The sequence below is a fragment of the Hermetia illucens genome, chromosome 3 (genome assembly GCF_905115235.1).
Source record: "Hermetia illucens chromosome 3, iHerIll2.2.curated.20191125, whole genome shotgun sequence".
Taxonomy (NCBI): domain Eukaryota; kingdom Metazoa; phylum Arthropoda; class Insecta; order Diptera; family Stratiomyidae; genus Hermetia; species Hermetia illucens.
The window spans coordinates 156,499,861-156,515,018 of record NC_051851.1 but is presented as its reverse complement, the minus strand read 5'-3'; the positions used below and the strand labels follow the sequence as shown (position 1 = coordinate 156,515,018).

At 44.8% G+C, this 15,158-nt stretch overlaps 2 protein-coding genes across 2 annotated transcripts; both read left to right on the top strand.

The window, feature by feature from the left end:
• The first annotated feature begins 5,054 nt into the window (after nucleotides 1-5,054).
• LOC119652003 (probable salivary secreted peptide) lies at nucleotides 5,055-5,646 on the top strand. The gene is made up of 2 exons (XM_038055933.1): nucleotides 5,055-5,303; nucleotides 5,419-5,646. The coding sequence occupies exons 1-2, from the start codon at nucleotides 5,124-5,126 to the stop codon at nucleotides 5,596-5,598; spliced, it is 360 nt and encodes a 119-aa protein (XP_037911861.1). The 5' UTR covers nucleotides 5,055-5,123; the 3' UTR covers nucleotides 5,599-5,646.
• A 7,300-nt stretch (nucleotides 5,647-12,946) lies between these two features.
• LOC119652374 (probable salivary secreted peptide) lies at nucleotides 12,947-13,818 on the top strand. Its single transcript, XM_038056471.1, has 2 exons — nucleotides 12,947-13,481; nucleotides 13,549-13,818. Exons 1-2 carry the CDS (start codon nucleotides 13,302-13,304, stop codon nucleotides 13,735-13,737), a joined length of 369 nt encoding a protein of 122 aa, XP_037912399.1. The 5' UTR covers nucleotides 12,947-13,301; the 3' UTR covers nucleotides 13,738-13,818.
• The last annotated feature ends 1,340 nt before the right edge of the window (nucleotides 13,819-15,158 follow it).

Sequence of the window (15,158 nt, the reverse complement as noted above, 5' to 3'; positions counted from 1 at the left end):
TCCTGGAGATGGAGCATCAACAAATGATCTTCTCAATCACCTGAAGAACGTTATGATAAATATGGCCACAAACATACTTGGCCCCAGCCGCAAAATGAGTCGGAACGGCTGGTTTGACGATGAATGTAAGGTAGCAACGAGTAATGTTGCATTCTCAAAGGACGCGGATACGGGCAGAGACTTATCACGAACTGCGTCGAGCAGAGAAGCGACTTCACAGACGGAAAAAAGAAGCCTGGGAAGTTTTACCAACAAGTCAGCAGGATGAAGCCTTACACACCTCGATGTTCATCCTGAGACAAAGAGGGAAATCTGATTTCTGACAGAATGGGCATATCGGAGCGCTAGGTTTAGTACTTTGGTAAGGAACTGAACAACCAGAACATCGGCGAGTTGGAGGTCCTGCCAAATGAAGACGACGGACAAATACTGCTACCAACGAGTATAGAAGAAACAGTCCGTGCAATTCATCGGCTCAAAAATCATCAGTCGCTAGAAGCCGATGGAATTACAGCCGAATTGGTTAAATATGGAGGCAACCAATTACACCAAGTGGTTCATCAACTTGTGCTCAAGGTATGGGACAGCGAATCAATGCTTGACGGCTGGCAAAGAGGCATTATCTGGTTCATACATAAAAAGGGAGATATCACACAGTGCAGCAATTATATTCTCCTCTATCTTGCTAGGCCGGATAGCCCCATACGCCCAGAACATCATTGGCCCATACCAAAGAGGCTTCACTCCAGGCAAATCAGCAACAGATCAGATTTGCTTTCTGCGGTAAGTGATGGAAAAACTGTTGGAATATGGACATAAGTTATACCATCTTTTCATCGACTTTAAAGCCGCTTATGATAGCACAGCTAGGGTAAAACTGTACACGGCCATGAGAGAATTCGGTATCCTAACGAAACTGGTAAGACTGACTAGGCTAACCCTGACCAATGTGCGAGGCCACATGAAAGCAGCACGATCACTTTCAAGACCATTCGATATCAACAACGGTCTACGACAAGGGGATGCCCTATTATGCGTCCTCTTTAACCTGGCCCTCGAGAAAGTGACCCGTGAGGCTAAGGTAAATGCAAGAGGTACGATCCTCTTTAAGTCCACCCAACTACTGGCCTATGTTGCCGATATCGATATCATGGGAAGAACCACCCGAGACGTACAAACTGCCTCATCCAGATCGAGCAGGCGGCGCGAGATCTTGGACTGCAAATGAATGCAGGACAAAGTATATGGTGGCAACATCAGCATCGAAAATCAACCAACCAACAACATCAAACCGCACTGGTCAAAGGAGAAGAACATTGATAGGAGAATACAACTTTGAGACCGTTGATAATTTCTCCTATCTAGGGTCGAAAATCACCACCGATAACAGCTACGATAATGAAATCCGCGCATGGTTGTTGGCAGCCAACAGAGCCAATTTCACCTTACAAAGACTGTTCCGCTCGAAACGTCCCACTATAGGGTCAACAACATGTTACTGTACAAAACAATGATCTTGCTAGTCCTCATGTATTCCTCGGAGACTCGGGTTCTTAGCTAAAAAACTGCTAACTCTTGGCCGCGTTCTAGAGAAGAATCCTCCGAAGCATTTTTGGCTTCCTACATGAGGATGGACGATTTCGCAGCTTACATAACGACGAAATCTATGAGCGATTCCATGGCCGTCAGGTTGTGGATAAAATCCGGCTCAACAGGTTACGGTGGGCGGTTCACTGAATCCGTATGGATGAGGAGGATCCAACCCAGAAAGCCTATAGGGGGAATATCGGCGCAAAACCGGGATGTCTGGAATTCCTTATTAAGGCACGCCTAGACCCGATACCGGTTGTTGCGCCGTTGATGATGATGATTTATCCTTCGGTCGGGTACGGTTACCTGAAGTGTACTTCAGCTCCTCCTATGGCTTCCTGAAATCCCTGCACTCTTTCTCTTCTGTTGTGCAGCAAGTGCCATTGGTGCCCCCCACTCGCAGGCCATCTTGAGAGAGTGGATTCCACTGAAATTGTCGTCCCTGTCTAACCTATCCACTGCCATTTCCGCCTTCACACCGCAGTGCGTACAAGTGCCAAGCCTGTGCGCCAACTGAACTTGGTCGTTTGTGATAATATCACCCACGCTCCCTAGATATACGAACTAATCGACGCCTTCGATGCTCTGTCCATTAACGCAAATGGGGAGAGTGCGATGACCTGTCTGACTGAGAACCTTGGTTTTGTTGGTGTTTATCTTCAGCCCAACTCTACTTGCTTCTCTTTCCAAATCCACAGCCATTGGCTAAGGCTCATGACCGGAGAGAGAGTAAACAGATGTTATCAGCGTAGTTGATGTGTTTGGAAAAAGATTTCATAGTCCTTCCAATTTCTCCACGTCCTCCGTCCAGGGCAGCATGAAGAACGTCACTGATAACAAAAAGAAATTATATTGTGCGGAATGCCTCTCCAGCGTAGAGGACTTCAAATACGCTATCGAAAGTTTTCTCGAAATCGATGACAAGTAGATGCAGCGAAGATCTAAATTCTGCGCACTCTTCTAAGATGATCCGTAGGGTATTGATGTGGTCGATGGAGGAGTATCAAGGACGGAAACCTCTCTGTCGATCAAGCTTTCGAGATGTTCTGTGATGACAGGGAACACGCAAATACCCCTCCAAATGTCACTCTCAAAACGGTTGCCGCTCTTTGGAAATAAAACGATCATGCCCTCCTTCCACTCTCTGGGAAAGGTGCCGGATTCCTTAGATATCCTTCTAAGTGGAAGTAGAAGATCTGTAGTAAATGCAGGTGCAGCGATAAATAACTCTGTGGAGAGACCGTCAAGCCTAGCGATTGCATTGATGGCCGAAATGAGTTTCCTTCTCTTTGGAAGAGCATCCCGTGTCCGCATGTTACGGTGTTACGGTTAGGAACCCCAGTGAAGTGTTCTTTTCACCTCTTCAGTTGTTCATCACCATGGATGAGAAGTCGACCAATCACTTTCGTGATGGCGAATACAATTCTGAAATTATTGCGTTCTGAACTTCCCGGTATTTCGCTCGGTATTGGAGTTTGAGCGCGCTACACCCGTCATCGCTCCTAGCGATCATAGAGCCTTCAACGCCTTCTATTCATCGATCCGCTTTCACGATTCCACAGTCATCCAACTCTTATGACGCCTCTTCGAGACGTGCGTATCACCCGAGAAAAGTGCATTTTTAATGGTAGCCCAATGAACATCGATATTCTAGTTACTCAGTATATCTGCCGTTCTATCAGTAAGGAAGCTCTCCCACTGTCAGTCGATGGTTAGATCATACAAACGGTCGATGTTGAACTTGAGGGGTCGCGTCTCCTCAACCCTGCGAGAAGTGGCGGACACAACACGCAAACGGACGTAAGTGACCATCAGATGGTGATGCCTTTCGAGGTCGATGTCAGTGCCTCTCTTGTTACGCACATCGAAAAGACAACTCCTAAATCTATTACTGATTGCCAAATGGTCGATTTAATTACTTGTTCGGCGTCGGTCAATTGAAACCCAACAGACCTCATGGCAGAAGGGGGGGGGGGGGAATTGCTTAAATCCACGATCCTTTCATCATTATCGTTATTGTGTATACGGAACAAGGTGTTGTCAGAGCCCATCGTGGCATTCAAATCACCTATGACGATCACGATGCCACCCTTAGGAAACCTCCCCTGGACTGCTCGGAGAAAGCATCCTTGCCCACTATATCGGAAGTCTCTGTTGGTGCGTAGCATTGTACAGTTGTGATGGTATTTAACCATAACCGGAATTTCGCAGTTATGTTAGAAGTCTGTCAGAAACCGGCTCCCAGGTCAACACAGCATGCCGTGCGGTAGGCGTTAGAAGCAATCCGACAACGGACTCGCGTCTGCTACCATTTGGCTTTCCAGAGTACAAAAGTATTCCTGCTTAAGTTAGAGAAAACGAGCACTCTGGGGACCGCTGCTACCGTAGTCGAGGAGCGTGTGCACATTCCAGAAACCAATCACAGTCCGTTTTCGACAGCTAAGGGTCTTCGCCTTGAGATCAGTCCCCATCCGAGGCGTTGTTGACGTTTCGGTAGCAATAATGATTCAAAATTCGCAGGTTGCTAACCCACAAATCTCTATCCCTTTTAGTCGCCTTTTACGACAAGCAGGGAAGACTTTAAGTTTAAGCCTCAACTCACAGGGAAGAACCTGAGAGAGGGTGCTTGAAGTAATTGACCCCTTTCAGACTCTTGTGCTTCTCTTTTTTGCAAACAATGGTAAAACTAATATCTGTTGAGACCTTTCATTTGATACCGCACATGGCCCTATTTGGTGAAAAAATTTGGTACCCCCTTCAACGTGGTTCAACGTGGAACAATATAATTGGCCGCATGTACGGGGGTTCACAGGGTTGAACTTTCTACTAAATTTCGGGTCACTAGATGTAACCGATTTTGAAAAAAGTGCTTGCGACAGACAGACATGAGAGGATTATTCTGTTTCAACTACTGAAAGGGTCAAATATAAGTGCAGGCGACTTCGGTGTAGTAGCTCTAAGGTTTAACTAAGAGTTATAAGACATCATTTTATTATTTAGCATAATTTTCCGGGTAATTCACACTCCATTCTTCATTTTTTTTTCAACGAATAAAGATAGCGAGCTTTTATTGTTGCCTCAGCACAGCGGTTTTCATTCAGTAACTTGCTTTGTGCTTTCCGCCGTAATTTAGCAATCTTCGTTAGAAATAATAAAGTTTTGTACTTTGTCTTTCTTTATCTTTAGCTTCCTCGTAAAAGGTTTGACTAGTGTACTGATTTGTTACAAGTGTTTCAGGTGGGTTTCGTTAACTTCCCTTACTCACAGGAAGAACTAATTATCGCTCTACCTGGGTCTCAATATTGGGCAAACAAAGTGTTCAACAACATAAATGAGTCTGGGGTTTTCTGTGGGGAATCACCAGCAATTTCTCTGGAGGGCATCTTGCCTCACCTTATCGTCATCGTTCCCTGTAAACTTATCAGATATCTAGAATGTGCGTATATAAAAGAATCAAATTTCAGCAAAGATATCAGTTTAGCTCCAGTTCTGTCAGTGTTTTTGAGCCAAGAAGTAACGATTGGTGTTTCAAAATGAAGCATTTAGTTATTGTTTTATTAGCCGTTTTGGCCTACTTCGCCTGCAACAGTTCAGCCAGTAATTCCACTTGGGGTCATATCGGTCCATATGATCCTATCCTGGATCACGCTATAGTTGTGAAAAAGGGGAAGTGGTTGCGGATCGTTACTAAGGATTATGATTACCCCAAGAAGGTATGAATGCCGCTTTGATATCCTGATTTCTGGAAGGTGGCTCTAATTGGGCCAGGTTTGAATAACCTGGTTACAGGAAGAGGGTTCTAACGGGTACCTTGGTTTTCTCTTACAGGGAGGCTACAATTATAAGAATATCACTGGAATTCGTGTTATTGATCAGTATACAAATGGGAATGGAGGAATGGCTACTCTGTTGAAGGGTGGACCAGGCTTTAGAAATGTTACAATTCACTTAAAATCTCAGAGGAGTCATGGTTTTAATTTCATCGTAGATATTTATGGTAGACATTAATCTTGTAAAAATTTTAAATAATATTAAGGCAATAATAATAGTTTTTCAACAAAATTTCCGGCGATGGTATTTCTTTATCCACAATGAGTCAATTTTGAAGTTAAGGTTCCAGAAAGTTGCGAAACGTCACTGGTCTCAGATCAGTATCACCTAATTACTTGCAGCGGCATAATCTCGGTTGGGATCAGGGAGCAGAAGCTGGTGGTCAGGAGTCGATGGTTGTGAAATAGGTCCATTACTCGTGAAAGTACTCGTCTTCAGAACGACCCCAAAGAGGGTGTATGGGATTTTTGGGAAATGGATATTTTGCATGGACTAAGTACTCTTAGGCTCTGTATCTCCAGCAACTCCATTCCGAATCAACAAAGTGGTGAAGCGTAAACGATGGCATAGGGAAAGTCACTTAGGGCGTGTTCAGAATGCAATGTACGGGAGGAACTAACAAGATCCTTCAAATTACTCAACGAATTTCATCAGACAGAACAGTATTCGGCGAAAAAAGTAAAAGGGGATGGATTTTGGGGGTTTTCTATCCAGCGTGCTGAGCATGATGAGTAGATTATCGACGAAGGAATTTGTCTTATCACTATCCTGGGCATGAATTTTGCGGATACTGAAAAGAAGGTTTAACACACAGAAGCCAGTGCAGATCTCTGTGCGTGAGCTCTAATCAGTTCATTAGTCGGCCGGAGGAATTTTACCCTTCCACACAGCGGGGATTATCTATCTTCTCCAGAAAGAGGACTTCAATGACACACCACCAGCTGGATTTCTACTATCGATAAGATAGGTAGCGTTGCTTATAGTTTTTGTAGAGGTTATTTTTTGTGGGTACTGAGGTGAAATGCATTTACACTCAAAATGGCGGACTCCAATCTTAGATAGACTACCGGCTAAAACACCCGCCTGGAGCGTCTAGGACTCTAACCAGGAACCGTTTGATGCATTACCTCAGGCCAGACCCATTCAATATAGGAGCAAAACCCCATGGATTCAGGCAGGCTCAGATACCTTGGAATTTCTCCTAACCGTCTCCCTTTTTTGGCCTTAAGAATGCCTTAAGTGTAATATGCCACTGGGCTCCACGTGTCCTCGCTCAGCAGCATGGCTTCAATTATGGTGTCCGGGGCACTCTTCCATCGAAAGGTGATGCGATAGTGCTCCCACCTTTTGCAGAAGAAAAAAGTGTGGCAGGGATCATCCATCACATCCCTGTAATAAACGCGGTCGGGCGACCGTGATTTCCCGACTGTGTGCAGGTAAAATTGAAAATACCCATGTACGCTGAGCAGCTGGGTTAGGTAATAGTTAACCTCAAAGTATCTTCGATTGAATCACGTCATCTTTGTACTTGCACTAGGCGTTTGCAGTATATTTTTTTACTGAGGGAGTCTGCCCAAACTTCAGAACTGCAAAGGAGGACGGACTGAATCGCGCTAATCAGCAAGCGACGCCTGCTGGATGAGGGACATCTGACATCGGACATTAGCCGGCTGTTTGCTGTGTGCAGGATGTGCGATCGTGGGAATCTGTCTTTGGATTTTCAAGAGAGTGAGGCGCGTTGTCAGTTCTATGGAGGAAGGCGTCAAAGGTAACAGTGGGCTTTCGAAACGCTGCAAATGTGGGATAATTTCGGAAAATGGTTTTGGACCTATACACTAACTTTTTGTGTTGAGAGATGGGTCGCAAGAAAACACAAACCCTGAAAATACCATTTTGAAGTGCTTCAAAAGACGGGTCTGCCGTCTACTCAGAATTTGCCGGTACATTCGAATAACTAGAGTAGGTTGTGCTTCATTGTATGAAATTCCGAGATGAGCGAAAGTAAGCGTTTAATGTGGTTATCGGATCCTATAGCCTCACAAAGCAGATTGTAGCCAGGCAAGCGCAACACTGGCCGGGAGGCAAAAGAAGCTCCAGGAGCTCGATTTCAGAGACTCCAACCGCTGCTCATAAAAAAATCAAGAAGGTTCTTTCCTTTCCTTTTATTAGGCAAAGATCCGTTGACAAATGACTCAGTGACTGAATCGAGAAAGAAGGAGGTAGAATGTACATGGGGGAAGTGCCCGTTTTGGGTTAGTTTAGTTTGGTTAATTGCGGGGAGCGGCAGCTTCAAGCGCTCAAACCTTTGCTAGGCCCATTGTACTATCCCTGGAGATCGCCTATTCATCGGCCTTTCGCCAACGGCGTTCGAAGACTTTCGCGAATCTGAGAACATTCTCCAGAGGCAGAGAATGCCCAGACTCTTCGCTGAAGAAAACCTGACCAAGGTATCTTCGACTGCGAAATGCAGGGCCGTCTCTTCTTCCTCTTTCCTTGACTGCAACCATGTGGTAGTTTAGGGGGCAGTTTCCCGTGAAAAGCCTTACTAGGGCATTCATGTCGCACTTCTAAAGGGACAACAGAAATGCCGTTATAGCGACCTCGGGTTCCTTCATAAAGATTTTCGCCAGTCGGCTGGGTGAATGCTTACCATTTTCACCTTCAGAGTAAACTTGACAGTAGATGGCCGGATGCAAAAAGCTGGCTCTGGCCCCACCACTGTGGATTCAGAACCCTGGCGAACCAATCTGTCCGCTTCCTCATTATTGAGTGCCTTTGCACCTACATTAGGAATGTCTCATTTAGTCGGCCAAGTTGCTATTTAGTGCTGCGACTGCCGGAACAGGTTCGAAAGCTGGGGCTCCATTTTTGCTGTAAACATTCTTCTGCTGTCAATCAAATGGCATATGTCTTCGCCTGTAAGATGGTCCTCATATTTTCGAGATATCGAGCCAGTTCCATAATCAGATTTCCCGTGAATACCAATGCGTCTGATCAATTTTCCATGACTCACCCGACGGTGAAGATTATTAGGTCTGTAATCCTAAAAGATTCGTGCCATTTATCGACCATCCTTCTCTTTTGGTGATTACGACGGAATATGTTTTTTTGAAGACTAATCTGGAAACCATGTGATCGGCGGGTATCAGAGCCACCTGACGTTTACCAAAAAATTGCTTGATAGACGCAAATAGTCATGATTGGTCACCTTTCCACGCGCCAATGGTATCTAGCTTATATGCGTCGTTAGTTGCTTTCTGTTTACCTCCAAATGGATTAGGTGTAAATCTAGCATAGCTTCGAGTGCCACGGTGGGCGTACTACTCATTGCTCCAGTAATTCTTAGGCAACCGAATCTCTGAATCTGCATCAGCAGCTTCCTGCTATTAGCGAAGTTCATTCTCGGCCACCAGACGATGCACGGATACATCAAAATGGGTTTTATTATTGATGTATATATCCAATGAATACGTTTTGGTGAAAGTCCCTAGGTCTTACCTATCGCAGTCCTACAGCACCAGACTAATCTGCAGGATTTTTGATATTGTTCCTGGATATGCTGTCTCCACTTTAACTTGGAGTCCAGATGTACTCCTAAATATTTGACTGTTTGTACCAGTTGGATTTCCGTCCTTGCTAAGGTAGCCGGTAGTTGCTCCACCTGTGGTTCCTAGTGAACATAAATAGTCTAGTCTTCCTAGCGTTCACCATGAGTCCATTGTGTAGACACTAACTGTGGATTACATGCAGTGTAGTATTTAGGTGCTAACATATTATGCCCGCAAACTAGCTGATAATTATTCCAGCTAGGTCATCCGCAAATGCTTGTGCGACGACCTTTGTGTCCTCCATTATCAGGAGCCATAACAGAGGAAAGGAAACCCATCCATGTGGGTAACCTCTAAGACTTCAATAGACTTCTGTCCGACCAATATGTGGATCTTAAATGCGCCTAAGGCGAATTCTTTATGGGACATTGCCTTCTTAATTTTTGCTGTTAGTTTATGGGGTGCTGCCTCCGTGGATTTGCCTTGCCAGTAAAGTGGCCACCCAGGGATATACGTATCCTACTAGTCTTTCCAGTTTCGCAGAAACTTTTTGCATCTATGTAGGTGGGTTGGAATACAAGCGTGTGTTAGGCAAGCGCCTTATATATTCCGAATGTGTAGAGCAGGAATAATGCCATTCGGACTTGCAGACTTATATCTATGAATCGAGTTAAATGCTCAATTCATTTGCTCCCGTAAAACTGCTCTGCCTACTAGAGTCCAATCTTCCGGTTGAGGGCTTTATGTGTCTGTCGGCCCCGAGATGAGATTTTGGATCCCTACACTTCCAGCAAATCGTTTGCCGTTTCCTCATCGATTTCTGTGTACCTCCCGCTCTGTAAACGTAGATAACCCAACTGCTGGCTACATTCTTTGACAAGGATCGGTTTTAGCTTTGAGGTTGCCTCAAGAGAGTTGGTTTCGTCGCAAAAGCGTCCCTATGATGATCGTTTGGCCGACCTTATGCTTTTCCTTAGAGCTTTTTGAGACTCCTTCTACCGAATCCAGCCAGCGGCTGAATCAGACTTTAGAGCTCGGTTGAGGAGCACTCTTGTCGTTCTCCTCTGTTCCGTGAAATCCGAGTTCCACCATGGTGTTTTACCCTCCTCTGGCATTATGAGTGGAAAACTTGTTTTCCTAATTCCAGCAATGAATTTGACGCGTTTCCCAGGGATCGTAATTCTAGCGCTCAGTTCTGTTTTGTACGGCGCTCAATCTATCTTACGTGGATTTCGAAATGGAGTAGGCGGAGGTGGATTCATGCCCATTACAAAATCAATGTGTCTGTGATCCGAGAGGGTGATATCGTTTGATACTCTCCATTCTCCGACAAGAGCTGCAATGTCAGGGAATGCCACCGTGATGTCGATGACCTCTTGCCTGACCACGTTGAAGAAAGTGGGTTCATTACCCAAATTGAGGATCTGGAATTCTGTTCCTAGAAGATACTCCAGTCATCTCGATTCTCTCACGTTGATGTTGGGACTTCCCAGTCTATATGGTGGGCGGTAATCACATCCTGCTGTTATTCCCATGCCTTTACCTTTGACATATTGGTTAGTTCTGATGAATGTTTCACTAGGAACTTTATCTACGTCATAAGGGAAATAAGCAGAGCACCATAGGATCTCCTTATGTCCTTGCTGGATTTTTTGGTGAATTTGATCGTTGTGGTATCGCCAGATCATTGGTCGTTAACCAAGATAGCTTGGAGGTCTTTTGAAACCACCATCCAGGAGTGGGGTCCATCACTTCCATTGGCATACAGCAAGTCAGCATGTTAGAAGTTTAAGCCCGTAATTTCCACATCAACAACCCATGGTTCTTGTATGAGATGTACTTATGTCTTGCAGCTAATGATCCGACGACTGATAATTGCAGTCGCCGCTTTGCAAATTTATCTGAGAACTATTGGATCTCATCTACAGTTCAGATGAAGATGCCGTGGGCTGAACGTCCCCCTCGATGGTTTTGGAAGCCGATATCTCTAATGTGACGGTTCCAAGCCCGTAGTAGAGCCGGTAGCCGGTTTGTTCCCGAACTTTCTTAATATGAGGCTCAGGGACGCCGATATTGACGAAAGTGTCCGTCCTGTCGGCCTTTCCCCCGGCTTTGCTACCTAGTAGCATCCAGGTGGGGGTGCTGAGGTTATTTTGGGCTCGATATTGTTCCAGGACCTCAACACCATTACCCTCCTGTTCTGCAAGTCAGGGAAAGCAATTTCCAAACGATGGTACCCCGGAGACCCTCTTCAGGGTCAGTCGCGGACCCTCTCACACATCGTTGAAAGAGGAGCAGTACTATCTAAGCCACTCGCTTGTGCTTTCGTCGGCAAAGTTCATCCGTAACATTTTACGTTATATACCTACCGACTCAAAGCGTAGTGTAATCCCTTACAAGGATGCAGTCTTTACAGCTCGGAAGAGTTTGCTCCTAAGCTGCCCACACTGCTTGGTATCGTAACGGGAAGGATTGGTGTCGTCATATAAGACCCATCCATGGGCTTCGATAGCCTTGTCTGCAAATGAAGATTTAGTCGTTGTCGGCCGAGCCTTCTTTGCTGTCGTTTCAGCCAGAGAGTTTGGATCGTCAGAAGACCGTTCCCGCTTTGGTTTGCCCTTAACCGCAGATACTCTAGACGATCTTTTCTTTTCAACATTGGCACAACGCGGGGACTGTGTTTTGAACGGAGACGGTTTGCCGGAGGCGGTTTTCCCGGGAGTAGTTTACCCGGAGGTATTTTGCAGGGAGGCATCGTTTTGCACGGAGGCTATTTGCTGCTCGAAGCCAGATGCTTACCCGTAGGTAAGACTTTAGCCTCAGCAGGTGGCGCCGATTGGAGCCCGTGGTCAGGAATGCTGACAGAAGAGGACTGCTTGGGCTCGTCCGTTGAGGACTGGGTCCCAATAGGGTTGGTTCTCACTTGCATAAGTGGCGAATCTGAGTCTAGACTCAGGACTCTTCATCGGAGAGCTCAGGGTTGCCCCTTTGTTCAGGTTTGGATCGTCATGATAAAAGTGCTGTTGAATGCATTTGTTTTGGTTTTTTAAGTTTTTAGTTTCTTCATATTTGGCTGCCATGGCCTTTGTTTTACCTGAGAAAATAAGATGATCTCGCCAGAGCCACTTTTTGCTTGGACAAGCATAGGTGAAACTGGGCGTGGCCTGGTACCCAGAGTTCGCCGTTCACGGCCATATCTTAGCTCCTGTGACCAGCCCTCGTTACGGTAGTCAAACCTTAGCTTGGGGTTTTGAATATCGTTTAGCTACAGGTCTCACCTCTGGTTTCCCGGAGGATCCTCCTTACAGAGCTTCCTCACCACGACGAGATAGGTAACATCGAGGGGGCCGTTTCGGGTTACAGTGCCATTGAGAAAAAAAAGAGGAGGAATAACGAAAATTCTAAGCGGATACCCAGAGACCGGAAACCAGAAATACTAGTTATACATTAGAAAACCAATTTTTTTTGCTAGTTATATAGTACAGTTGTAATTTCGTAGCAAAGTCGATGAGTAGATTTAGATAGAGCTATGCGGCGCAGATAAAATGGGAAGTAGCTTAGGTTTCATGCGAGATCCTGGAACGAATTGAGAGGAACTGCTTTAAGCCAACAATGATGGCACCAAATCCTATCTACGGTTAAAGTATTTTGGCAAATCTCTACCCTAACCGTACATAGGACTTTGGTGCCATCGTTGTCGGTTTAAAACAGTCCCTGTTAATTGGCATGTAGACGTAATTGATGCTTTTGTTAGCGACTTGAAAATTACTCCCAAAAGGGCAACCAATCATCAAACCCAAAATATACTACCTAACATATTTTCACAACCTTTTTCCGATGCATTTGAAACCATTTTTGAAGTGAGTTTTTCATCCAAGCCATGGCTAGTTAAACAAGTTTTGGGATTTTGGCATTGGAAGAAGATCACAACAGGCTGGGGTTAATTCATTGGATAACTTTTCATAATGAAACAGTTGTATTTCAATTGTTCAACGTTTGAAACACAAGAGCAGGCGGTATCGATTTTCCCGGTGTAGCGGCTTTAACCTTCAGTTCAGGGCTATCAGACATCATTCCCTTAGTATACTTCTTTCTCTCCTCAGCGAATAGAGTTCTTTCCAATGGTTTTCACTTAGTAACTTCCTTTGTAGTTTTCACCGATATCTAACAATCTTTGGGGATAATAATATAGTTTCGTAATTTGTTTTTATGTTATCTTCAACTATTTCGCAAAGGACTTGACGCGTGCCTCACAGTACAGAGTACAGCGTTTGGTAGCAGGTTAACCAGTGACTACTATTAAAGTAAAGGAGTAACGATTAGTGCTACAAAATGAAACACTTACCAATTGTGGTATTAGCGATTTTGTCCGTCTTCGTCTACAACACTTCAGCCCGCAATTTTACGTGGGGTAATCCAAGCCCATTTGATTCTATCCTGGATCGGGCTATAGTTATCAAAAAGTCAAAATGGAATCGGGTCGTTACTGAGCACTGTTACTACCCGAAGGAGGTATGTATGCCGTGGATGGTATGATATCTTGATTCCTCGAAGTTGGACATTTTATTCCTCTTTTCAGGGACTGTACAATTCTTGGACTATCACTGGAATTCGTGTTACTGACCAATACACAAATGGGAAGGGAGGTTTAGCGATTCTGTTGTGGGGCGGACCAGGCTATAAGAAAGCCAAAATTCTCTTGAAATCTCGGATGGGTCATGGCTTTCATTTTATCATAGAAATTTATGGCTACAGAGACTTTGAATGACTTTGGATTGCTTCTATATAAAAGATACTTAATTTGTAATCATTTGACTAATATTAAAAAAATAATAATATTTCAACAAAATTTCCAGAGCTAGTGTTCCTTTATCCAGAATCAATGATCAATCAATGATAGATGACCAATTTTGAATTTCAAACATGAATTATGTTCCAGAAGGTTGAAATATTGTCGGGGTTGAAAGTATTGGTAAACCGATTTGTACCTGACTGAATAGTGATTGAGTGAATATTTAGATCTTTTATAGGACCCTGCCTAATTTCTTGTATCCGGTCGCTTCGATTCCTCACGCGTTTCTGGTTTACGGTGCTTCCACGGTTCCGGGTTTCGAAGAGCTGTTTCAAGTGTAGTTTTCCCTCGATCCAATTTTCAATACACGGAATCAATGTATGGGCCCAGCGGCCTCTTTCGAATTTATACCACCACCGTTGATGCCACCTTCTGAACAATCTTTTCTTAATGGTTTTTTAGAAGTCTGCAATTACATTGGACGGATTTGCCCTCCTTCCTGGCGCTTTTATTCGCTAGAAGATTGTCCTTTGAGCGCTTCGATCCCTCACGTCCGTGGTTTCGCATCGGATCCTGAAAACAACTAACATATGTGGAAATCTGTGCAAGCCTAACGAAGTAAACTACACGGCGAGATAAAATCTGAAAAATGAAAAAAATAAAAAAAAAACGACGACTCAACCGGGTGCGTGGAGTTGTACATCTCCGGAACCGAGTGCCATAATCGAGAGGGAGGATCCATGTTGGATCACAGTCTCGATCACTGTTTCTTCTGCCTCAGATGTTTCTTGGGACGCGGCCTCTGAAGTTCCCTCCCTTCCTTGATAACCTCAGGCCATTATTCTGGAGGATGTCCCTTAATGTTCAACTCCTTTAATCAACTTCGCAAAACTCTTGGATGGCCCAAATGCCATCCCAAGCTCAAAAATTTTGTTGCACATGTGTACAGGATAACTGCTGCTCACAATGCATTTTAAAGAAGAAACAACAATCGAGTTTCTCCTCGTCGCAGAGTATTAGTGAAACCCCATCCATACATTATATCATTATACAATTCACAAACAATTCGCATGCGAGCGCTTGGATGGAGCTTCAGTATTTGCGGGCAGACCTCCACCGTCAATTTCGCCATCTTTTTAGGTTTTTGGGATAGCTCTTCCCTCTAGGTCGTCTTCGGCCACTCATGATGGTCATCTTCTTTTTCTTCAGCCTTTGTCCCGTTCACAAGCGGGGTCGGCTCGTCGTGATCGGCTTCGCCATTTGGCTCTATCGAATGCCTGATCTGGGTGCAATCTCGAGGCTTTCAAATCCCCATCCAGCATATCAAGCCACCGTTGCTTAGGTCTGCCTTTTGGTCGTTTACCATCGACTTCGATGTTCAGACCAATCTTGGCAAG